We start from the raw sequence: 27,139 nt of genomic DNA, 5'->3' as shown, positions 1-27,139 counted from the left end.
AAGTGAAAACCTTGGGAGGAAAAATTATTTAGCTTCGTTTTCCTGCCCCTCAGTTCATATGGATTTCAAAACAAAGGAGGATTTGGAACTAACTATGTTGAGAGCCTCTGATTTTTCTTTTTGTTTCATTGAAGCACTGCACTGTAATTTTTCTGTGACAGGCCACCAAGGAATACTTCATGATGTGAATGTAATGGCTCCTGCTCAGTTAAATGTTGTCAACACAATTGGGAAGGTATGATTCTTTTTCTCCTCTCTTCCCCTCTTCTCTTGGTGGAGGCATGGAAAAGAGCAATAGAAGGTTCTAGTGCAGGATGGTTTCTTCACACTGGGTGAAATTTAGCAATACAGTATAAAGGCCGCCCCCAAGTTATAGACATCTGACTTGCCAAGGACTCCTAGTTAACAATGGGGTGCGACAACAGGGAGTGAGAGTAATCTACCTTTCTGAAGGGAAATTGACTCCTGAAAGAGTGATCATGGGGAAAAGTTGTCTCCACTGAAGCTTTCTCTATTAAAAACTGAAGGTTTTATTACATTTAAATGATTGTTTTTATTATGTGTGTTTTTTTGGCATCCAATAGTTGCCTATCTATGTAAGCCACCTTGCATGGAATGTATTACTGATGTATTACTGATTTTTGAGTAATAAATTGAGGAGGGCGGGGCATAAACACAGTAAATAAATAAATAATACATTCTCAGCAATCCTTGTTTTCACAACAAGCCATTTTTTTTCAAAATCCCATCACAGGGACAGAAAGTGAGGTGCAATCCTCTGAACAGGGACTCAGACAGCAAAACAAATGACACAGGGGTGTTCTGTCTCCCAGGAGACTGGGTTTATTTCCTTTTTGGGTTGCTTAAATTGGTTGCCCCTTGCCTTTCTCCTAGGCTGCTGCAGCCTCTGCAAAGGCCTAAAAGGTTAGCAGCCAGAGGCAGGAAAGCCAGTTAGCAGGCCCTCTGCAATGATTGGCCAAAGAGTAGCTCTTTGGACCCGCCCCTGCTTCCAGGGTAGAAGCAGCCATTTTGGAGGTCTCCCTGCCCCTTCAGCCTTAAGGAAGAATCCATGATGTGCTGTTGGCAGACAGGTACCTCCAAAGATACCATTGTAAAAACAATTTAGTTTAATTGAGACCTATAGATAGATAGATAGATAGATAGATAGATTTATTGAGTAATTGAGTTTAATTGAGTCATAGATAGGGAACAATTGAATATAGATAGAGTTTATTAATATAGATGGAGTTTATTACTCATTGATTGTTTTGTAATATTGATAAGCGGAACCAAGTCTACCAGGACTTCGTGAATAAATAACCTGTTTAATGTTTCAGTCTTGAAGTGGACTCAGTTATTCAAGAAAGCTCAATCTGCCTAAAGAAAGACCCCAGCAGTTTCACCCAGACATAGATAGCAGCACGTCATAGTTTATTTTAAAGCGTCTGGGCGTAATGGCACACAGGGGTGTTAACCCTTCCCTATACTATCCAAAGCTAATATATATAGATATCTGGCTGGAATTACACTAAAAAAAAATACCAGTTCCGAGTTGCATACAAATCCAACTTAAGAACAAAACTACAGAACCTGTTTTATTTGTAACTTGGGGTCTGCCTATACTGTGTTTTTTCAGTAAACGTTTTTTTCCCCTTTTAGTTAGTATAAGGGAAAGGTAGTAGAATTTGTATTTTATCTTTTGACATTTTCAGAAAACGTGGTGGCATGGGTTATGCATAGAGGACAGTGCATAGAATATGCATACATAGATAACGTCTTTGAGGTGTAACTTGCCATTAGTAGTTTTTTTTTGTTTCTTAACCTTGGAGAATGATACAAGTTTCATGTGTTGTTTTGCCTAGTGGCAGTTACAACACAAGCAAACTTACATCATATCCTGTATGTCTTGTAGCTTCTGTCCTGAATCAGCCTGGACCTCTGTTGCCTGTATTCATAACGTTATTGCATGTGTGGGTTAAAAACATTGTCTAGGTATACTACTTTATTTTTACTTGTTCAAATCATCTATGAGGAACTGCTTAGTTGCTTTGAGTCTTCTGCCATATTGTTTGGATATTGTTATTTGTGAATTCATCTAGAAGTCTTAACCACTGGAATTGAAACAGTCTTAACTACTGGAGACCAGAGTGAGGGCCTTCTCAGTGACTTCTTCTGTATTCTGGAAGGGCCAAATGTCCTTCTGTCAGCAGGCTAAAATCCTTTATTCAGGCTGAAGTTTAAAACAAAGATTTTAAAGAATTGTGCTGTCTTGCTTTAACTGAAGTGTTTTAAGAGGTTTTTATATTTTTAAATGATGTTTTATTCACATAGCTTCTTTACAGTTTTACTGGAAGGAAGCTGAATGTCAACAACAATATGAACATAAGTGTACTCTTCAGGGCTCTAGTACAGCATTTCTCAACCTGGGGGTCACAAGGGTTCAGAGGGGTCACCAAAGACCACCAGAAAACACATTTTTCTTATGGTCTCAAGAACCTCTTTGGCAGAGAAGGCTGAAGATCTCTCTACCTGTCCTTCTCTTTCTTTTTAGAAATAGATGGTGAATCCTCACACCAAAAGCGCTTCTCCTGCTGTGATTGGCTTGCCTCTCAGCCAAAGGGAGGGGGGTTTCCGAGACTCAAAGCGGGGAGGGGAGAACAGGTGTGCTTGGCGCATGGCAGTGTGATGCACATATGCGGGTGTGAGAGAGATCGCAAGGCTGGATGGAGGCTTGTGTGTTTTCAAGGCAGGAGGAAAAGCGCCCTTTGATTGTAGGTTAACTATAAATCCCAGCAATTACAACTCCCAAATGACAAAATCAACCCACTCCCCAAACCCCACCAGTATTCAAATTTGGGCATATTTGGTATTTGTGCCAAATTTGTTTCAGTGAATGAAAATACATCCTGCATATAAGATATTTACATTACAGTTCATAACAGTATCAAAATTACAGTTATGAAGTACCAACGAAAACAATAATTTTATGGTTGGGGGTCACCACACCTATATCCCCATCATGGAAACAACCCTAGTTCATGATATGATATGGGAAGGGGAGAGAGGGAATAACCAGCGAAAACAGGAAAAATAGTTTTCCTCCTTTAACTCCCCATAAAATGTACTAGCCTTCTCTCTCTCTAGCGCCCCCTAATGGCCTTCGCTCGGCTAATGGAACAGTATTGAATATTTTTGAGTATACTAGTGTCAATATATGGTTAGGATAATTATAAGATACTGCTAGGGATTTGGCAAAGTCCCCAGCTTCATTTCAGTATTCTGGTGCCTTCAACTGCCTAAGGGTTTTGAAAATAAGTGGCCACAAGTCCTTGCTTGATGTTTTAGGGAATTCTTTATACTTTATTTTAACTTGCAAACATGTTCTGGTATATGCAGGGATTCCCTAAGATAAACAACATTGTTTTTGATTTGTCCTGTTTTCCTTCCCATTCTGATACTTGGTACTTGTTCGTGTATTTTGAGAGTACCTCATGTCTGTTGTCGTTGCCATAACCTTTATGAGAATCCTGTAACATTTGGATGGACCACAACTCTGGACTTCAGCAGAATCTAGTTAATTTTTCTTCCTAACTATAGCATTCTTCATGTGCACCTCTGGAGCCATCTTTAGGGGTTGAAGGGTGAAAAAAAAAAGTGCCAATTTTCTACCAACAAGCAAAGATCTTTTTATTTAGGTAGACCTTTTATTTTTAACAAATTGTAGGAGAAGGAACCTTTAATGGGGTGTATTGTGCTTATGCTTATAGCTTTTTAATTATGTTTTAAATTCCTTTGACAGTTTTAATTTTAGGTTTTTAATATAATTACTTGATAGTTTCTTTGACTTTTGTACTGTGTTCTGTTTTAACTTATTGTAAGCCACATGCTGGAAGAAAAGTGGAGTATGATATTAAGTGCTATGTTGAATGTGAGCCTATGTTCATATCTACATATTTAAGGACACACGGATTGAATCTTTTCCGAAGGTCTAAAATCTGAAAGATCCCAGAAAAACCTAAATGTTTTGGTGTGTCTGCCCCTTTTGCATTTGAAAAGAGTAAGGGCCTCATCAGATGCAGGGTTCACTCCATTTCCACATACTTCAAAGACAGAGTCCCACAGAGCCCATCAAACGACACAAGAGTTGTTCCATGGGTTGCCCGTGGTACTCCATATTTAAAGTGTATAGAAGTGGGAGGATCGTGAAGTCAGGGAGAAATTAACTCAACTGTTCTCCCTGCGCATAGAAATGGCTAAAACCAGACATTTTGAGGTAGGGTGGGAACTGATGATAAATTCTCAGTTTCTTTTGAAATGGAATGTCACATTAAGATGATTCCACCCACTTTCCCGCACTTGTGGGATGAGGTCCTAAGTTACCCATCCTGTGCCTGCTGGATTGGGTTTCCAAGATTTTCCTACCCTTTCATCTGCTTTTTGTAATGGTTTTATGCAAATCAAACTATAGGACCCAGAATCCTCCTCCTACCTTGTTTTCCCACATCAAGTTTCTGACAGAGGAAATGCTCCTTGAGATAAACTCAATGGATATTAAATGTGTATCCAGCCCCTTTCCCGCCTATCCTCATTCATTATAGATATTCAAACACAGCTATTTCAAAAATTGAAAAAGAATTTTTAAAAAACATTACTCTACGCATTTTAGATGAATGAAACAACATATATATTGCAGTTTCAGAGGTTGGGGAAAGTTTGATATTATTTCCTGCTTGCTTTGTGGATTAGCATTTTAGCTGCTCCCTGGAAACTGCTATCCTTTTACAAAATAATGAATTTCAGTAGCTTTCTATGTGCTCATGCTTAGAATAACTACTGCATTCATATTGTTTGGGAAAAGTTGATATATAAGTAATACACATAAATATCAGCTAATGCCTTCTGAGTATAAATACCTTTAGGTTAATTTAAAGTAAACAGGTTAATGAAAAGTAAACAGAAAAAAGAAACACCATTTACACTGTTATTTAAGCAGTAGTACCTTTGCTTAAACAGGATCAGGAGTACTCTTCTATTATGTTGTAGGTTTACATAGTTTATATACAAGCAGAATGGATACTCGTGATTTCCTGTTGTCTGAAGATTGCAACGAATGTTAATTAGTTTTAATTTCTTTGACTTAGACTGCCTCATACAATTCAATCATTGCTTCCTCAGCAGCCTTTGAATGCAATCACTTCTTCTTCTGTAGCCTAGCTATAAATATGACAAAAGACATTTAGTTTTAATGTTTAATTAAGGAGAATCCCACTGACTCCTTTTAATACACTGAGAAAAAATCCTTGCGTAGACAGCATTTAGCATGATACTCTGGTGTTTGTGTATTGCTGCTCAGCAGATACTGTATACGTTTAGACGTTTTAGTGTGTGTGTGGGGGGGGGGGGGAATCAGTCCCAGAAACCTGGGTCTATTTATCCATGGTCAATGCAAGTACAGTACCCTAACTCTTATCAAGAAAGAAACCATCGTCTTCTCTGTGTAGAGTGGTGAAAGGTAAGAGCTTAAATCACCCTGGAAGAACTTAGAAGAACCGCAATCCCTCTCCCCCATCTCCACTGTTGCACAACCTTTGAATTATTTATATCCCTGGGTGGGAAGGTGGCAGCAGTGATTGGCCCCTGAGATGATACTACTGCTTTCTTCTCTCTGAAAAATGACCCTCAGGTTATCCATAGGTCATATTAGAATCTGTAATCTTGACATACATGAGATGAATATACAGATTTGTATACAGTAATTGATTTGGTCATGTTTATTAAGTCATGAGAAGGCTGAAGGTCCAAGAATTTTAATTCCACTCACCTAATGATCTTTTTTAGAGGTGAAGTGCAAAGTCTCCTGACACCTATCATAGTTTGCCATATTTATTTTTGCCATATCTTCCTTATTGAATCACCATATGTGCTTCTTATTCTGAAATATTATAAGAAAAACTCTTAAAATAGAACAGTAAATGCAGTGTTCTTGAGATCCGAATTTCTGTTGGGAGATATCGATGGCTTGGGGTTTCTATATATTCACATCAAATGACCTGTTTTTATGTCGCTACGTCCATTGATATATCTTAAGGAGCTAATACCTAGATAATATTTGGTTTGTAAGTGGTCTAAACAGGATTATCAGTGATGCAGTGGTGCAAATAATTCCAGCATCTTTAGGGTACCCCCCCACACACACACACGCACACACAGCCTTCCTCAAGGTATGGTATCATTTACCATTTCTCACAGCTCTGTTTCCAAGGTGTATCACGACAGAAGAGTTAGGAGGTAAATTAGTGATTCAGTCTCTGAGATGTAAGCCTCATCATACCAGAGCCACCCCCAGTGTGGGCCATTTTATATTTGGCAATATTGCCAAGTCTATTTCTTCCACAGCCCAATCAGGGAGGTGACACATTCACCAAGATTTTGGACACGCTTCTCCTTGCAAGTGAAGTTTTAGGATGAACAAAGGTCAGGATATATTAGGAATTACTGTTTCCAGGTAAATATTTTGAAAGCGGAATAGAAAGTGCACTAGGTACCTGAGCACTCATTTGTTCCAGATAGCTCACCTCATAACATGTTTTTTTGTTTTATGTATTTATTGTCTATACAGTCATCCCCTGTGCAAAAGTTAGGCTTATTGCAAAAACATTTTTGGGAACATGATTTTGTCTCTGCTAAAGATAATAATGATAAAATATTATTTTTTTTCTCAATTATATTGACAGATTAGTATATTCTCAAAACTAATCGGTCAGGTCACTGTGGAAAGCCATCTGTGCTATTAGTTAAATGGCCTTCATTTTTTCTAAATCCTTTTGTATGCTCAGTGGCTAAACAGTAGCAATATAACTGATCTTTACAACTTGAGAATGAGTTAAAGCTTAGCATAATCAGTGGCTTAAATTATTGTTCATGCTTACTGCAGAGTTAGTAAAAGGAAATAAACATTGAAGTCATAATATTGTAAAGATTTGGTCCTTAGTTTATCAGTTAATTATGGTTCAATGTTTCATGAATAGATTCAGAGGTTAGAGACCTGAATCAAAGCTTGGAAAATTTACTTTCACAGCCCTTCGAGTTCACCAATGCTCTCCTGATCAATTCTAACTGGGATTCTGAGACCCGTAGTCCAAAATAAGCCTTTTCAGGCTCTGGGCTCTACTTGTTACCTAACTTGGAAGTGACTTAGAACTATTTCATATCTTCAGAAATAAACTTTGCATGTTAATGGGTTGTTTGGGGTCAATTCTTCACCCTACAAAGGCATTTCATCTAGGCCAGAATTTCTGGAGTGGACTTAAGTGTTTTTTTATGTTAGTCTGGTGTGAAAACTTGTATTACATTTCACTTATTATTTGAACATATAAATAATAAGTTATTTGGTTGGAGTTCATTTTTGCGTGTCATCTTGTGGTACCGTGGCTGTCCAGCAGTTCCCAGCTTCTCACTAAAGAGACAGTATGTGAAACATTTGAAATAAACAAACTCAACACAGGTGATTGTTGTTTCTGTATGAACATTCAAATTCTAAAATCCCAAATAAGATACTTAAATTATATACCAGGTTTCACATATTAAAAAATAGCTACTCTTTAAAATACCAGAATATTCTTTGTTACATGGTACCCATTAACATGTACAGCAGCTAAATTTTTGCAGTCCACCTTCTCTGTACAGGATCGCTTAGATTCCAGAGGTTATGTTATGACACCGTTGCCTACTATGGCCCCTTCTACACCGCCATATAAAATCCAGATTATCTGCTTTGAATTGGATTATATGGCAATGTAGACTCATGTAATCCACTTCAAAGCAGATAATCTGGATTGTCTGCTTTGATAATCTGGATTATAAAAAGGGCCTCTGACATGCACGGAAGGTGATCTGCCACTGACTGACCAGGAAAAGAAAGCATAAAATGGAAATTGGAGGTGATGGAATCCAACAGCTCTTTTGACAGAAGCTGATTTACTTCAGCATGAGTGTGTGTGGATATTACTGTCCTTTTTACAACATACTAACACAGGCTGGATCTATACTGCCAAATAATACTGTTTGTAATACATTACATGATCATTATAGATCTGTATAATGTAGATTGAACTCCCCTGAACTGTATTTAAAAAGTCTACACTGAACATATAATAGCATACATGCTTCTTGGAAAGAGTGTATGTGGTCTGGAATGACTGATTCAGTGATGTCACCCCGTTTTCAAATATTCAAATATTTCAAATATTCTCCCTAAGAAGTATGCCTGACTCCAATTTTGATGGCAAGCTATCATGTGTTTCTCCACAGATTTATGAGTAGTGAATGGACATGACCAAAATTGCTTATTCGTTTATCTTTGCTGATTTTTTCAGGTTTTAGTCAACAATTCATTTTATTGTTTCAATTATGTTGTTACTATCCCTAGAGGTTTTATAAAATTTGCAATATAAATAGAACATCATAACAAGAGAAAGGGTAATTATAGGTTTTTAGGGCTGTGTGGCCATGTTCTAGAAGCATTCTCTCCTGACATTTTGCCTGCATCTATGGCAGGCATCCTCAGAGGTTGTGAGGTCAGGACCTCACAACTACTGAGGATGCATGTCATAAATGCAGGTGAAACGCTAGGAGAGAATGCTTCTAGAAGATGGCCATACAGCCCGAAAAACCTACAACAACCCAGTGATTCCGGCCATGAAGCCTTTGACAATACAAGAGAAAGTGTGTTGAACATAGTAAGATTCATTTCCAATTAAATCTGCTTAAGATTAAAGTTTACATTGTGATATACTATGGCAATTCAGGTACATGTCCTGCAGTTTGTTTTCGGCACAATTCAAAGTGCTGGTTATGACCTTTGAAGCCCTCGACGGCTCAGGTCCGGGCTCTTTGGCTGACCGCAACTCTTTGTACGAACCTGCCTAGGCCCGTAGATCAGAAGAGGCCCTTCTCTCGGTCCCACCTCCATTTCAAGCTCAGTGGTAATGAGAGAAGGAGAGAGGGAGCCTTCTTAGTGGCTGCCCAGAAAGGCTTTTAAAGAATAACCTTTTAAAAATCAAGCCAGGGAGTGCTGTGATTTTTAGTATTGATTTTTAAATACCAATGATATTTAATTCTGTTTAAATGTTTGTATATTTCTAGATTTTAAATTATATTGAAATGTTTTACTGTAAGCTCCTTTGAGTCTCCTTGTGGAGAGAAAAACATAATACCTCTCCGAACGCATCTCCACCTATGAACCGACTAGAACATTAAGATCGTCTGGGGAGGCCCTGCTCTCGATCCCACCTGCGTCACAGGCGCGCTTGGCGGGGACGAGAGACAGGGCCTTCTCAGTGGTGGCCCCTCGGCTATGGAATGCCTTGCCGGCAGACATCAGACAGACACCTTCGTTGCTGACGTTTCGGAGAATGGTCAAGACCTGGCTTTACGAACAAGCGTTTGGCTAAACAATGCAACTAATCAAGGAAGACGGTAAATGGAACATAGGAACGGCACAGCGACTATGAGAACGGATCTGATTTCAACTGAGGCGTTATATATGTTGTTTGTTGATTTGTCCTGTCTGATTGTTAATTGTTGTGGATCGACGTCGTCGATCCTGTTGTTGCATTGTTGTGTTTTAATTGCACTGTAAACCGCATTGAGTCGCCTGTTAAGGGCTGAAAAATGCGGTATAAAAATGAAGCAAATAAATAATAAATAATAATAGTAATAATAATAATACTGAGCCAACAGACAGCTAGAAGAATTTAATCTTCCTTTGTACAGTTGCCCTCATCCCTTCAGGGCAATTACAGCTTCATTGTTAACAAGGACCCAGCCCATCCAGCTAGTACATGGGAAACTGTAGAAGTTGACATAAGATGTTTGCCTTGTAGAGATCAAAGAAATATGCTATTTTATTGTTGAGATAAGCAAATCATGCCTTATGGAAATTGGTACTAAGTCGTCAAGAGGAAGTTGAATTATTTCTTGCATCTACCAGCTATAACGTACCTTTTCTGCAGAAGAAGTTGACTAATAAGTTGCTGACTAGCTTTCCTCCCTCACACTTTAGATATGCGGGTTGTGCATAGCCAGAAGATACATTGATGCTGAATGAAATAAATGACATACTGTAATAAAATGTTCCTTTTTCCTTAAGGATCATTTGCTCAATAATTAACCTCAGTTAAAGTCAAATTTCAGTTTGTGTGATTATAACGAATGGTTGTGTGATGTCTTAAATTAATTTCTCAATTTTAAGACTTAAAATAAATCTGCCTTTCTTTATATTGGAGGCTAATTTCCAAGACAAAGGGATCCTGTGAGAATTCAGATAAGAAACACACAGGCTTACTTTGCTTCCAATGTTAAGGATTATTTGTTGCTTTGTTTAGATGTAGAATTAAGGAGAGTCATGCTTTTTAGTTGCTGAGTTGTCTATACCCATTAATTCCTGCTTGACTCGTACTCCTAGTACAATTAGCTAAGCTGATTAGAAGTACTTTGTACGGAATGCCATTCAAATGAAGAATTCGGACTTCTTTCTCCTGTAGAAGCCAGGAAATCAAGGGCACAGTGTGATTAGAGGCTTTGCCATGATATGGAAAACGGCAAACCACAAACTTGCATTTAGATGACATGTAAGAATTGGATTTTGGAAACTTTGGCTTCTTGTGGAAACAGGGATTGGTTAAACCTTTTCCCCATGATAATACTTCCAGGAGTGAATTTCCTACTGGTAGATTTATCTCACTTTCTGTTGTCTCATCTTTGTTCTTAACTGTGAGTTGTTTGTAAGTTAAATGTTTGTAACTCAGGAACTGCCTTTTGTCAGAAAAAAATGTGCAAGCAAAAGAACATTACCAAAAAAAAAAAAAAAGGATTGAAATAATATAATTGTGCTTCTTTAAGAACTTTTTAATGTGTGTATGAGATTGTTAGTGGATTCATTTTTAAAGCAATTGAGCTACAAAACAGAAAGGTAATTAAATCTAGCTTTGTCTACTCAGTCTTTGCCTTCTCTGGCCCCAGGGATTCTTTAATTTCACCTTTCAGTCTTCACAGCAGCTAATGCATACAGAGTTTCACACACACACAAAACCCTTACAGAACTGGAAACCAGCTGGATAGTTTCCCAGGTATAGCAGTTGCTCTTATGTATGCTATGTTTTGTAAAAAGTGCCTCTTATCCTAAAAAAATATCTTGCTAAATCTGCTTTCAGATTCACAAACTGGTGAATATTAGAATATGAAATTATAATGTTGTTGTTTTATTCTGTTTTATGTTGTTATTTATATATATTATATGTGCTATATTTTAACCATGTTGATCAGGCTTGTCCCCATGTAAGCCACTCCGTGTCCCTTTGGGGTTGTTGTTGTTATGAAATTTGCTCATGAATCTAAAACTCCATATATGTGTTTATGTATATGTGCTCAATACATGTCATCTACCATGTTGTACCCCACCTCAAACTGTGTGGAGCAGCAGAGAACAAAATAAAAAATCATCATCATAACTGCTGCTGCTACTATTATTATTGGAAATTAAATCTGTTTTTTTTTATCACTTCAGTAATGCAGTGGTGACCAAATCTGTGCCCACCAAAATGTCAAAATGTTAGTAAAACTAAGCAAAATTATCCTTTTGGATATATTTTTTAGACTAAACATTATTTAATAAATACAAATCTCAATTTTGCTCAGAGCAAACACAAAACCTATATTGTTTCACAGGTAGACCATTGGTTTATAGAGCTTAGTTGTGGTCAACAAGTATGTGTGGATCCACATGAATGTTATCCACCTTTAGTCTTCACCCACTTTTTTGTACAAATCATTACCTACTTCCTGCTACTGATGTATTGAGTTGTTCAACTATAGCCTTTGTATGAATTATGAAATAGCTGGATGCATTCTGTCTGCATGAAATCATGTTTGTTACCTCATTATAATAAGCTGAATGAAAAAATGTGTTTGTGCCTTGTTATGTGATGCAACATTATGACTAATCATGTAAACAAGATGCTAGGCACAGTGGCTGGATCTTACTGATGTAGGTCACTAGGATAAGCTGTCTCTTTTGTTTACAAGATAGAGAATGGTAGTGTCATGGTTCCTTCCCTACCTCTTCTTTAAAAGATCTATTTGACTGGATTTTGTGGGATGACATCTATGAGGCATCTGGCCCTTATTCTTCCACTTTTCCCACCAGATGAAACGTTTTGCTTAAATCTCTGCTGCTACTATATGCGAAGACCATACTGCTACCAACAAGACCTTGAACTTTCACTTATTCCAATCTCTGTCAACAATGTAAGGACCTCACCCTGTCACAATACTGTGGTCATTGACTGTGAGGACCTACTAGATGCCCTCAGTGTTCTTGCATGGTATATTATGAAATTTCTCTCTCCAGCAGACACAACTCTTAAACACAACTTATTACTAAAATTGACTAACCTTTTCAGCCCTAATCTCACTCATTCACTCAGTTCACCACACCACAGTTCTCTAATCCAGCGATTCTCAAACTGCCCTGTGGGGGCACCACTATCCCTGCCTAGGAAGCACATAGCCTGTGGAGCCCCAATTCTACCTGCACAGTCTGTAGGGACTCTGTAACACCACCGCTGGCGTGGCCTGCAGAGCTCTGCTGTGTCTTATGGGGTCTCTCCAACGCTGCCACCTGCATGGTCTGTGGGGCCTCTCAAATGCCAGTGGCACAGTCTGCGGAACCCCACTGCGGCCTGTGGGGCCTCTCCAACACTGCCGGCAGTGCAGCCTGTGGAGCTCTGCTGCCCCCTGCAGGGTCTTCCTGCCACTGCTTTGACTGTGCTTTTCCTGCATGGCAGAAACAGGTTGGACTGGGTGGGCCCTGAGGTGTTGCCCTTCTCTCCCCCTCCCCCTTCCCCCTCCTCCTCCTCCTCCTCCTCCTTCTTGCAAAGACTGGATCACCCCTGGGGTCTTCTACTGAAATACTGTTTTAAGTTTATGTTGGTTAAAATTGTTCTTCTTTTTAAATATTATATTGTTCTTTCTATCTTTTTTGCACTAGAAACAAGATATGTGCAATGTGTATCCAAATTTGTTAATATTTTTTGAATTAGTTCACACAAACATTCTCTATCCATCTGCCATTGGCCCGGCCCATCTGTCAATTTTTAAAATACAATGTGGCCCCTCTGTCCAAATGTTTCTTGGGGCTCCACGAGAAACTTTTCCTTCAAAAAAGGCTCAGTGGCTTTATAAGGTTGAAAACCCCTGCTCTAATCCAACTGTCATTCATTAGCTCTAGTTAAGTCCCTTCAAACCTTCCATTAATAACCTCTCATTAATATTTATTTCGCTTATCCCCACCCCCTTCTCAGACACTCTTTACCTTGTTACCATAATAGTTAAAACACAAAACAGTGTTGCGATGTCAGGTCTGTGACATCGCAACACTCTTATCCATTGGTAGTTTCCTTCCTTCTTTATAGCAGAAGAAATTGATGGACTACTTTTCCCCTTTGTCCAGTGGGTATCCTTGAGAGGAAAACCCCTCTTAACAGTAAGTAAAGGCACTTACATGTTCCATTCTTTTAATTCCATTTCTCTTATATATTTGGCTTCCTGCCATTTCTAAAAATCCAGACATTAGCATTCTGCCTTGGTTTCATGATTGGGAGGAAGCCAGCTATAATTCTAGAGTTCTGAAGTTTTCGTAGATTCCTGCAGAACAATGCCACATAAATGCTTCTCCATGACTAATTCTACAACTGAGAATCTTTTACGCTAGAAGGATTAATCTTAATTGTGTAAAATATAATGCACTAGATGGGATAAACAATTGCACTGTGCCCATTAGCCTCTTAAATATTTGAATGCTTCCTAATATGTTCTCCTACTCATTATTTCCAATGGCTGGGAGATACTCTTTTCTTCAGCAACCTCTCTCATTTGGCTTTTCTTTCTGTGCTATGACCTTTCTTTTCCTTAAATCATTTATTCCAATACTGGGCTCAGTCCGTGATCGCTGCTTTTGATGTAAAGGAAGAATATCCACATATTAGTATTTTCTGTATGCTTGACAGGTCTCCCCAGATATGCGAAGGTAGACTTATTTATAAATTTGAAATAACAATAGCAAAATAGCTTGAGAACTGAGAATGGTCAATTGACTCCAAAGCTAAGGAATGAGGTGAGATTTGAGTGGGAGAGAGCCCAATGGGAGGATAAATTGTCTTGCTGATAGCCTAATAGTATCTTAGAATTTGTGATTAGGATAGGGAAGAGTATGTGCGCTATGCTGAGAAAGAGTGGACAAAATAACATTCTGAAACCATATCTCTTTCTGCCTGCAGCAAATTGCAACATTGCTTTACATTTTTTCCAGATTGTGTAATGCTCTGAGCAGAAGAATTCCTGTTAAAAGCTGGAGAACAATGCAGCATTTGGTGAAAAAATCTGATAGTGTACAAAATTTGGTTCATAAAAATTGGTGCTCCAATTTGAGGCTCCTGTCTCCACCCCACACATTATCACACACATGTAACTTAAGTGGTGCAGTGTGAAATAGTGTGAATCATTGGAAATGCAGCACCACATTATGGAAACTGATCATTCCTTATAAAGATGTTTAGATTAAAGATGGGGCATGTTTCCAGCCCTGCATTATCTGGATTATTAATGACAATATTGGCTCTTAAGATTTCCTGTCTGCTTTTGCATACCTTCCCTTTCTCATATGTTTGCATTTGTAAATTGTGCAATCTAACAAGGATGTATTTTGAAATGCATATTTCCACATCTAGGTTGGTTGTTGGATTGACTTTGTCCTATGTCTTTGTAAGGAAGTACACTAGAAGGAAGTGGCATGTAAACATTAATGCAATATGTTGATGCAATTATATCTTCAAAGTGAGGGGTAAATGGGAACCAGCTTGGTATGACCAGCAAATGTCAAGGAAAATATCGTCATTATTTCTTCATGCTTGTTTAAACCATGGGAATGCTTGAGAAAAATATAGCATACTGTTGAAAATACCTTCCCTAAAAACAGAAATAACATTCTGTACATCAAGTAGAATGTGATGAAAAACTGTAGTACCTGAGCAAATATTTTGAAGAATATTGCTGAATACATGAACATTGTTAGGAGCACAGAGAGAGATTCTAACTGATATACAGTTGCAGGTTGGGTTTTGTTTTTTATAAATAACTAGCTGCCCCCTGCCACACGTTGCTGTGGCCCAGTCTGGTGATCTGGAAAATAAAGTAACGAGAAAGTGTTGGTTTCTGATGTAGGTAACTTCTTTATGCTTGTGGGTAAACAATATTTCTTGCTGTTTCTTTGTCAGTGATGATGTGGAGAGTGTCTGGTTTGCCCTATGATACTATATATCTCTCTGTGTGAATCATATCTATCTGTCTGTCTATCTACCTATCTATATCTATGGCTGGATGGCTCTTTGTCAGGAGGGCTTTGATTACGTTTTCTTGCCCTGATGAAGGGAGTTGGGTCGGATGGCCTTAAGTATTTTCTGTTGGTCATGGTGGTTCTGTGTGGGAAGTTTGCCCCGATTCTGTCGTTCGTGGGGTTCAGAATGTTCTTTGAATGTAGGTGAACTGTGAATCCCAGTGACTACAACTCCCAAATGTCAAGGTCTATTTCCCCCAAACTCCATCTGTGTTCATATTTGAGTGTATTGAGTGCTTCTGCCAAGTTTGGTCCAGATCCATCATTGTTTGAGTCCACAGTGCTCTCTGGATGTAGATGAACTACAACTCCCAAACTCAAGGTCAATGCCCACCAAACCCTTCCAGTATTTTCTGTTGGTCATGGGAGTTTTGTGTGCCAAGTTCGGTTCAATTCTATCGTTGGTGGAGTTCAGAATGCTCTTTGATTATAGGTGAACTATAAATCCCAGCAACTACAACTCCCAAATGACAAAATCATAATTTTTTGAGTGATGGTCACTCCTTGTGTTATGAGACGTTTTGTTGCCAAATTTGGTGTGATTTCGTTTATTGGTTCTTTTGTTTTTAAGGTACTCATTATGCACAGAGCATTTTTATATAGAGAGATTTTAAATTCTTTTCTACTGTCCATTTCACAGTACCATTAGGATGTACCATTTCAAATATAAAAACTATTACATAAAATCATTAGAAAGTAAGTTAATTTAAAAAATTCTCGGCACCTGTATATCTGTAGGATAAATATACTGATAATAAATGACACAGTTTCCTGAGAACCTGGTTGCACAATCCAGCTATTTGTGCAGCTGGGTATGCAGCTAACATATTTTGCTTCAGCTTTTACATACAGTGCATCTATACTGTAGAATGTATGCAGTTGGCCATCACTTTAGCTGCCATGGCTCAGTAGTATGGAATCCTTGGATTTGTAGTTTGATGATTCTTTGTGAGAGAAGACTAACGATGTCATAAAGTTACAGTTTCCATGGCTCCATCACATTTAGCCATAGCAATTAAAGTGGTGTGATACAGCATTGGTTATACAGTGTATGAGCCCTCAGTGTTAGCAGGCGATCACTTTCTCCAGTTCAGACATGATGCTAATGGAGTGCTTTTTGGGGGTGGGATCTTGCTTAGCACACCTGCCTGACAGGCATGATACACTTTTGGCAACAAACACTTGTTTCTTTCTGATGTTAATTGTTCAGTGAAAAAGGAAGCTGTGAGACAAAAGCTTTGTTTACAGAAGAAATAAGGAAAGAGATACCTTGTGAACATAGTGTACTGTGCATCTTTACTTAAAAGATTATATGCCAGTTGTTTTACATGCTACATTTGGATTTGGCTGCTGGAGAAATGTGTCCATCTAAACATTTAGTAATTACTTTGGCACAATTGACAACATAATGTTTGTTGAATTTCCTGTTTCTGTTGGAGATTTTTGAGCTATGAATTACTACTACACAGTTTTCCAGATTGTGTTAACCCTGTTTCCTGAATAAAGCTGTAAGAATGGCACAATAAACCATATGTCAGATCTTCCTGTATGAGAATGCTATTTTTTTCTACATTTATTTTATTGCATACCTGCTATAGCTTTGGACTTGCTTCGTCGGCTTGTTGGACACCTATTTTCACTCATTGGAAGTTGTAGACCAGAGGTCCTCAAACTTTTTCAACAGAGGGCCAGGTCACAGTCCCTCCAACTGTTGGAGGGCCGGATTATAATTTAGAAAAAACATGAATGAATTCCTATGCACACTGCACGTCTCATTTATAGTGCAAAAATACTTAAAAACAATACAATATTTAAAATGAAGAACAATTTTTAGAAATACAAACTTATTAGTATTTCAATGGGAAGTGTGGGCCTGCTTTTGGCTGATTAGATAGGATTATTGTTGTTGTTGTGTGTTTTCAAATAGTTTTTAGACTTAGGGTGACCCTGAGCGAGGACCGGGTAAATGACCTTGGAGGGCTGTTTCTGGCCCCCGGGCCTTAGTTTGAGGACCCCTGGTTTACATATTCCACTTTTAATTTTAATATTGCAAGTTAGCTTATCATTAATTGCTATATTCCACATTTCCCTATACCATTCTTGTAATTGAATTTCTTTTTTTCTTTCCAGTTTTTTGCTATTAACAATTTAGCTGCTGTTATCAAATTAGAAACCAATTCTTTCTCCTCTTGTAAGGGAATTATATTATCATGTATAAGTAATAATGCTAATTTTGGTGTAATCGCAATCTATTTTTATTATTGCTCTTATTTCCTTGAATATGCTTTCCCAAAATTTTTGTATAATATTACATGACCACCACATATGAAGGTACGTCCCTATTTCCTGACAACCTCTCCAGCATTGTTTTCAGTATTTTTTATTAATCTGATTTAATCTAATGGGAGTTAGATACCACCTCCATATCATTTTGTAGTAATTTTCCTTAATTCTTATAGACATATTTTTTAGTATTCTCATATTCCATATGTTTGCCCATTCTTGATTATTCATTTCCCCCCAAGTGTTTCCCATACTTCCTTCAAATAATCTTGTTGCTGTTCGTTCATTATTAATAGTTTATAGATATCACTTACTGTACCTTTTAATGTTATATTCTCTTCTTTAGTCTCCCTTTGAGTTATCATCTTTTCTATTTTTGTATATTTCCTACCTCCATTATACTTTTTCCTTATATCACTTGACCATTTACCCAATTGTAGGTACTTGTACCTATCTAAGTCTCTTAATTCCTCTTTTATCCTTTCCATATTTACCATTTTCAGATCCCAGTCTTTTACTTTCATTAAACCTCTTCCATTAAGCTCTTCTTCAAGTTCTTTTTTCAAATTTTCTGGGAAGTTTTCTGTCATTAAAACTGGCATGATAGGAGAAATACCTGGCATTAGGGTTTTTTTTATATCTCCCCCAAATCTCTAAAATATTTTTAAAGGGGGATTGTTATACCATTTCTTTTTACCCTTTCCTCTATTACCCCTATAAAATGTATTCTAATTTCAGTTCTAATTTTTTATCATCTTCTTCCAGCCACTCCAAGCTCTTTTGTTTTGCTAAACTTTCTACTATATATCTTATTTGATTTGAATGATAACTTGAGGTTTGGTAGTCCAAGACCTCCCTCTTTCTGTGATTTATACCATAAACTTTTATTTATTCTAGCTTTTTTGTTCCCATTATAATAGAGATTTAACATGTTTTGCCAGATTTTTAATTCTTGATCTGAAATTTCTACAGGTAGCATTCTAAATAGAAAATTTAGTTTGGGTAATATCTTCATTTTAACTAATGCTATCCTACCGAACCATGATAATTTGAGCTTATTGTATTCCAGTAATTTCTTATCAATTTCCTTTCTTAATTTGGTTAAATTATTTATTTCTAAGTTTTTAAAATCTTTAGTTATATTTATTCCTAAATATTTAATTCTTTCTTTAATTTTAATTTTCCCCTCCTGTTTTATATTTTTTCTCTTCTTCTCAATAACTAAATATCATCATTTCTGATTTGTTCCAATTAATTTGTAACCCTGTCATTAATCCAAATTCTGTTAAATGAGCCTCGATTTTCTCCCATTGTTTTATTGGATGTTCTATTGATAAAAGGGTGTTATCTGCAAACAAATTTATTTTATATTTCTGTTTTGTTCCTATTCCTTTTATACTACTGTTGTCTCTTATTACATTAGCTAATAGTTCCATTACAATTGCAACAAAAAAAATTGAGGAAAGAGGACATTCCTGTTGCGTGCCTCATGTTATATCTATATTCCCTGTTAAACCATCATTCACCATTACTTGGGCATATAATTTTTTGAATATAATTTATCAATTAGGTTTATAAATTTTTCTCCAAATCCAAATTTATCTAATATTAATTTCATTGTCTGCCAGGATACACTATCAAATGCCTTATAAATATCCAAAGCTAATACTCCTGCCACTCTTTTTTTAATACTATGAATTACGTTTAATACCCTACCCATTAAATTTGATATTTACCTTCCTCCTATAAATCCACACTGATCCTCTTTAATATATTTATATATAAATATATTCATCCTTTTAGCCAGTGTGGCAGTTAATATTTTTGCATCTTGGTATATTAATGAGATAGGTCTGTACGATCCTGGGTCTGTAGGGTCTTTATTGGGTTTTAATATCAAGGTGATCAATGATTGTTCCCATGATGGCGGATTTTTTTCTCCTTTTATTATTTTATTATATAGATCTTTTAATTTAGGTATGAATAATGTTTTATATTTTTTATAATATTCTGGCCCCAACCCATCCAGTCCTGGAGTCTTTCCAGGTTTTAAATTGTCTATAATTTTCTCAATCTCTTTCTCTGATATTGCTTGTTCCATAATTAATTTATCTGTTTCTTGGATCTTTATTTTACAGTGTTTATCTATATACTCTTCAACTTTCTTTCTAGGTGCTTCATTTGCTATATATAGATCCTGATAGAATTCCTGAAATGAATGTTATATTTAAACTTGGGTCCCATCTCTAAAATATCTTATCATGTAAATCTATGTATTCAAACTTTTTTTGGGGGGGGGGGGGGACACTTTTGATCCAAAACTGCTTACTCCTACAACAGAAATTAATTTTCTTTAGTATGGTAAATGATTTTGCAATTTACAGGCCTGTGGGATGGAATGTGACAAATGAGGCAATTACATCATGTGATGAGCTCTTACAGTACAAAGTGGAATCACAATTTCAGGAATGCATTTTCTCTCTGAAAGCTCCTGCTCTGTAAACCTCATCTAGACAAGACTGCCTTCATTGGTTCACTGCTTTATTTTTGTATAGCTAATCCCCAAACTTTTCAGTCCCAACTCATGAGCTAATTCTCCTGCCATTTTCCTGCCCAAGCATTCAAGAAGGTCAAAAGTGGTGCCACATTGAAGAGATTAAAGAAAGGTCAGAGGCCCTTTCACTTTCCCCTATAGCAAGTAGATGAATGAAAGATCATTGACAGGATTTCCGATAAAAGGGCTTGATGGCATTTCTTCTCAATTGACCAGTACTAAGGGTCTTGCAATCTTGTCTTTTAATCTCGACTAAACACATTGTTTTATGTTCACATCTTCCATATGTGTATAGGGCTCATTTACATAGATTTAATAGCCTGCACTCACTGTGCATTTAGCTCCTTGCTGTCTTCATGATGTTCTGTCGCTTCCTATACTTATTAAAGGGTCCAGTTTATTTATCCTTCTTTTAAGTAAAGTCAGGATATGCTCAAGAATTTCACCAAAGCTACAGAGCAGTCCTGTGGTTTCAGCCCAATGTGAACAGCAGGACTGGTTCTGATCAAACTAGTCAGCTGTCCACATAGGCTGCCATCACCACTATTCCCTGTTCACTGTTGTCAGCTGTGCAAGGAAAAAGGGATGGATTAGGTCTGTATTTCCACCATAGCTGTTGCCAGACAGTCTCAGAGCTCAGTGGGAATTTCTGACTGTCATAGGCAGCCAGTGCTGACATCAGTGAAGGCTGCTGGTGGTGGTGGTGGGGGGGGGGGGGGTACTTTAACTGGAAATAAGAGGAAAGAAAGCCTGTGTACTATATAAGCTGAAAATCTTAAAGGAACAAAGGTTTACTATACAAATTTATTTTAGGAAGGCCACCTATCTCCTCTGTCTCTGATCTACAATGAGTGCCAAATCTGCTATCAGCAAAGAAGTTTTCGCTCCACATGATGAAAGGATGTTGGGAGCAGTCCAAGTAAAAAGAAGAACTAAGAAAAAGATTCCTTTTCTAGCAACTGGAGGTCAGGGTGAATATCTAACCTACATCTGCTTGTCAGGTAAGATAAATAATGTTGACATGTAGTTGTCCTTTCAGTTTATCTTTGAAGTTTGATTAGCTGATTGGATACTGTCCATTGTTAAAAATAATATACCATGAATTTTAATGAAACCAGTAAATGAACAATGATAGGATGTACCTTTGATCTTCATAGGCTTGAATACTTGAAATAAATGCACAGACTGTTAGAAGGCATTACATATTCGTGAATTTCACAGGTAGCTCTAGTATGTTTGAAGAGAGATTATGCCCAGACAAATTCACTTTGCCATTTATATGCTTGGAAGTGAGAGGAGTTACAAATAATGTTACTGATACTGCAGTAACAAATTATTTATACTATAAATATTTCATACAGACTTGCAATTGTCATTAAATATCTCACGGAAATATATTTGCATTTTCTAAGTAATTCTTAAAAATAAGAACATAAGGACTACATTGTAAGATGGTTTAAAAGCAATCAGGCCCCCGCCTGCTCACCCACCAACTATAACATCCTGATGCTTTTGAATCCGTTCCTCAATTTATTCGCAACAGACCGCATGCATCATTGTAAATGGGCAAACATCCAAGCCAATAAACATAAACAGGGGAACCAGACAGGGCTGCCCTCTGTCCCCATTAATATACATCCTGACCCTAGAAGTTATGCTAGACAGCATCAGAAATAACAAAGAGATCAAAGGGCTAAAAGTAAAATCTTTCAACTATAAGGTGGCTGCATTCGCCGATGATGTGATGTGCATCATAGAAGACCCCCTGAGCCAATGGGAGAAGTGGTGGGCGGAACTCACGGACTTCGGCGAAGTGGCAGGACTAAGGATAAATAAAGATAAAACCAAATTCCTGATCAAAAATATGTCAAGGGAGAGGAAAGAGGAATTAAGAAAAAGGTCGGGGGTGGAAATAGCGTCAAAGGTCACATACTTGGGGATACACATAACCACCAGCAACGCTCAGCTCATAAAAAACAATTACGACAGCAAATGGAAATCTATAAAAGAGAAAATGAGATACTGGTCAAGACTGGACTTATCCCTTCTAGGTAGAATCGCGGTGGCCAAAATGAATATCCTGGCGGAAATGTTATACCTCTTCCGAATGATCCCAGTGATCAAGTCGACAAAAACAATAACAAACTGGCAAAAGGAAATGAATAGGTTTATCTGGCAAAATAAGAAGGCCAGAATCAAACTAAAAAACCTCTGTGACGAACCTAGAAGGGGAGGCCTGGGACTACCTGACTTACTGCTCTATTATGAAGCTGCGTCACTAACACATATTCGAGAATGGGCAACACTAAAAAACGAAAGACTACTCGCACTGGAAGGAGAAGACCTAGCCAAAGGTTGGCATGCCTATCTGTGGAAAGAGAAAACAACAAGAGAAAGAAACTTTAACAACCACCCGCTTAGATCATCACTACTGAAAACATGGAGGAAATACAAGGAAAGACTATATACGAAAACGCCCATGTGGATAGCCCCTAATGAAGCAGAGCAACACAGAGAATCAGCGAATGAAAAATGGCCGACGTACAGACAGTTATTAAAGACGGACAACCAAGGGATAAAACTAAAATCACTTGAAGAAATAAGACAATCATACCCCAAATTTTCATGGCTGCAATACTGGCAGGTCAACGAAAACTTCAAAGAAGATAAAAAAATTGGCTTCGAGACAAAAGAGAAAATATGGGATAAGATATTGAAAACGGAGAAAAAGACGATCAAAAGACTATATCAGCAACTACTAGTATGGGCGACTGAAGAAGAACAGGTCAAGGAGGTGATGATCAAATGGGCCAGGATGATCGGGCGAACAATCACTATGTCAGAGTGGGAAGGACTATGGAATAAAAAACTTAAATACGCATACGCCACCGAAATCAAAGAGAATTGGATCAAGATGTTTTACCTCTGGTACCTGACCCCTGAGAAGATAGCAAAATACAGTAAAGGAAAATCGGATAAGACCTGTTGGCGATGCCAGAGGAAAAAAGGCACATTCATGCACATGTGGTGGGATTGCAAGAAGATAAAGAAATTCTGGAAAATCATTCACCAAAAAATTAAGGAAATATTAGGAACCGAAATAGGTTTCAGTCCAGAAATATATCTACTAGGAATGTGCAATCCAGATATCAACGGAAACGATGAAAAAATTCTCTTTTTCCTTACCACCGCGGCTAGAATTTGTATTGCCAGAACATGGAAAAGCAAGGAAACAGCAACATATGAGTCATGGATCATCAAGGCCACTGATATTATGAACATGGATCACCTAACACAATTGCTTAGGAAGAAGGAAACAACAAATACTAAGACAGATTGGAGTAAATTCCTAGCTTTTTTAAAGAAGGATAACATAAAGTACTAGTAGAATAGCTAACAAACAGGCCCATGAGGGCCATCGAAACCAAGACAGTGAAAGACCTCTATGAGTAGTAAATCATATAGAAATAATACTTAATTACAGACAATGGGAAACTGTGTTTGCGGACGACCCTGGAAGTCAATCTGAATGAGTGTCAATTGTTAGTAAGTATTAGTATGTTATAGTATGTTATAGTATGTCATAGTATGTTCTAGTATTTATATTGGTATGCATGAGTGAGGGGGGGAGAGGAGGGCGGGCAGTAGAGTCCAGGTTACCGCTATACATCGGTACAAGTAATACGGTCAACAACCTGCCTGTCAGTGAGATTGATATTCGTGGTAACTGCTGTTGTTTTTTGTGTGTGATGACTTGTGGTTTTTTTTATACTGGAAAATAATAAAGATTATTTATAAAAAAAAAAGAATCCGTTCCTCAGTGCTTCTCTGCATGGAGAAAGTCTGGGCTTGGGATTGGGGCTGACTAGCCATAGATGAGGAACAACCATGAGCCAGAGACTACTCATACATGACATAAACAGAAAGGTCAGCCTTCCTCTCCCCTTGCAACAGACCAGGAATGGTCCTGCCAATAGGGCATAAATAAAAGTCTGGGTTTTTTTTAATCTTTGGGGATTCAAGTAACTAAGCAGTTATAATGGAGCCCGCGGTGGCACAGTGGGTTAAACCACTGAGCTGCTAAATTTGTTGACCGAAACGTCGCAGGTTCGAATCCGGGGAATGGCGTGAGCTTTTGCTGTTAGCCCCAGCTTCTGCCAACCTAGCAGTTCAAAAACATGCAAAATGTGAGTAGATCAATAGGAAGGTAATGTGAGTAGATCAATTCTCCAGCAGGAAGGTAATGGCGCTCCATGCAGTCATGCTGGCCACATGACCTTGGAGGTGTCTACGGACAACGCCGGCTGTTCGGCTTAGAAATGGAGCTGAGCACCAACCCCCAGAGTCGGACACGACTGGACTTAATGACAGGGGAAAACCTTTACCTTTATTTTTACTAAATGGTTATAAGGGGAAGTCTTTTCTTTCCACATCTGAGTTGGGATTCTGCTCACCAGTGAATCACAGGAAATAATTTAAAGTAAGAAGGAGATGGTCAGATGCAGAAACGCTAACGAACACTTTTAGCACACGTTAAAGACTAACAAATTTTATTTGGCGTACACTGCAATCCATTTCATGCTGCAATCTGCCAGAATTTGCTATGTAAAATTTGTTAGTTTTTAAGTAGTTGCAACAAAACTCTTCTGTTGTTAGAGTCAAAAGTCACTGAGGTAACTTTCACATAAGAATCCATAGTTGGCTGTCTTCTAGCCTGTTAATTGGTTCCAGCCCTGCCATGGATGATATAATAGCTGTCACCATGCTGTGAGTCCTCTTTAGTCCAGAGCTTGCAGACACAGAAACTGCTGGAATACTGACTGCTGCTTGGAGTCATGTCAGTCAAAATTGATATATGTTGCCAAAAAATCTTCTGTCCTTGCCATCTCAATCATAGCAGCTGATTAACAGCAGGATTTTTCTTTACCGTTCAAATGTGCTTATTTTATTTTTTGCCTGAAAACAGGTTGTTTTTTTAAAAAAAAAACTTGCTTTTTGCACACTGTGGAAATGTAATTCTCTATTCTCCAGTTGTCATTGTTTTCTAAATAATGGAAAATGGTTCAAGTTGCTAACCTTTTATGGTGATATAGGTTACAATGAAACTACGCCTGATAGATTGCTTTAAATGAAGTTCCAAATCTGCTGAAGATTTCCGTTTTAATTTATTGTAAAACTGCCAGCCAGTCCTTGTGTGGAAGGAAGGACTAGAATATCAGTTTATTTGTGGTTTGACTGTTGCCTTATACAGCACTTGATAGTTTGACATTTGAAGACAATGAAATAAGTCTTGTTGATGTTGTTATTGTTGCTCATGAAGACGATATTAAAGCTTTATTTGCTGCAGTAATTAAATGATGGTCGTGGCTTAATCAGAAGTAGATTTTACCTGATATGCTAAGTGAATCTTAGAGTATTAACATAGAAGATAAACTATATTTTTCATAGTTATTTAAATTATTGTATGTGTTTTAAATTTATTCTTTAGTATGTATATCAACTAACATTGCCTTTAGTTTTGTTTAGTTATTGCTTTTATTAACATATTCCCAACACAGTGTATGTGGCAGAGGTGATGGTGGTTACTGTACAATAATGTAATTTGCAGTAGTAAGGTTGTTTCTGAAAGCTCACATCCAGTAGTTTCCATGTGTAAACCAAGAATGCTACTGTATGCAATATGGATTTTTGCATGTATTATTCTTTTCTATACAATCCCTCATATCACATCACCCAGAGGGTGCTTTGGAGAGTTGACATATCAATCAGCTGACAAGTCAAATATTCTCAATTGCCCAATCTGATATTTGAGTACAGTAAAGTATTATAAACTGTATAATGCAAGCAATTTATACATGACATCTTGTGTTTCAGAGCTGTCTGTTATAAGCCATCCATAGGGCTTTAGATTTTGTGGTATACAAATGTTACGTGCATAAATTGTGGTCTGTGGTCTGAAATCTTGATTTTTGTGTTAAAAGTTCCTCTTCCTTTGCTTTATTTATTCTTGTTTTTGGTGTAAAGGTAGGCCAACCCAGATGTTGCAGTTTATAGCCAAAGAAAATAGAGTAAGTGAAATGATTAATATGTAACACATTAATGTAATTGTTCTACAATAAAAAGTTACATAATATATTCTGCAATCAGCATGAGAATTCTACAGCTGATAAGAAAATATGTGTGCAAAGTCTTGCAATAAATGTGTAAGGAAGCATAGAAGATGAGAGACAAAAGAGATGGAGGAGGAGAGTGTGGGGAAAATATCTAAATCAGGAACCCACCCTGAGTCCCTTCGGGGAGATTGAGCAGAATATAAATATTTTATTTTATTATTATTATTATTATTATTATTATTATTATTTATATAAATGAAAATCACCACCTTTTGGATTGTGGATGACAGAGCTTCAGTTGACATTATCAACATAACCTTCAATTGGTGATAGCCTTGAGATCAAAGAATGGCAGATAAGAATTTTAGGTCCTGTTCAATTATCTAGGTGGACTCCAAAACAGGGCCTAGACAGAGAAGGATAGTCCATTTTAATTTGGGGGGGGGGGGGTGTTATGTCTGTCCTGCATTGAAAAATATGGTAATAAAAACTACAGGTTTGGGTCCAGAAGATCAAATTTAGTCTTCAGGCTAAATCAAACTTCTTGCCTTCTCTTATCTCTTTATTTCTTAAATGAGAAGTTATCTCTTGAATGATAATTCTGTCTGTTTTTACATGACTGTGTGTCTTCTGTCCTTCCATCCTTCCTTCCATTCTGCTCAAAATGGCTTCTTTGAGTTTATGCAACCTTTCTCGGGCAGTTCTCTTCTATTACCACGCAAACAGATATTTCCAGGA

At 37.5% G+C, this 27,139-nt stretch overlaps 1 protein-coding gene across 5 annotated transcripts in view; it reads left to right on the top strand.

The window, feature by feature from the left end:
• Window positions 1–27,139, top strand: part of STXBP6 (syntaxin binding protein 6) — a 96,133-nt gene that overhangs the window by 7,755 nt on the left and 61,239 nt on the right. For 3 of the 5 annotated variants that reach the window (XM_060759783.2, XM_060759790.2, XM_060759796.2), the window contains exon 2: window positions 21,102–21,289. The exons of 1 other annotated variant lie outside the window; for it this stretch is intronic. In XM_060759783.2, the coding sequence (XP_060615766.1) occupies window positions 21,136–21,289 (154 nt within the window). In that variant the 5' untranslated portion in view covers window positions 21,102–21,135. Of the gene's footprint in view, window positions 1–145; window positions 236–21,101; window positions 21,290–27,139 lie in introns of those variants that run through there. One more of the 5 variants, XM_060759804.2, reaches the window with a different exon arrangement.

This window comes from Anolis sagrei, chromosome 1 (genome assembly GCF_037176765.1).
Source record: "Anolis sagrei isolate rAnoSag1 chromosome 1, rAnoSag1.mat, whole genome shotgun sequence".
Classification (NCBI taxonomy): Eukaryota; Metazoa; Chordata; class Lepidosauria; order Squamata; family Dactyloidae; genus Anolis; species Anolis sagrei.
This window is presented reverse-complemented; position numbering and strand designations above follow the sequence as displayed.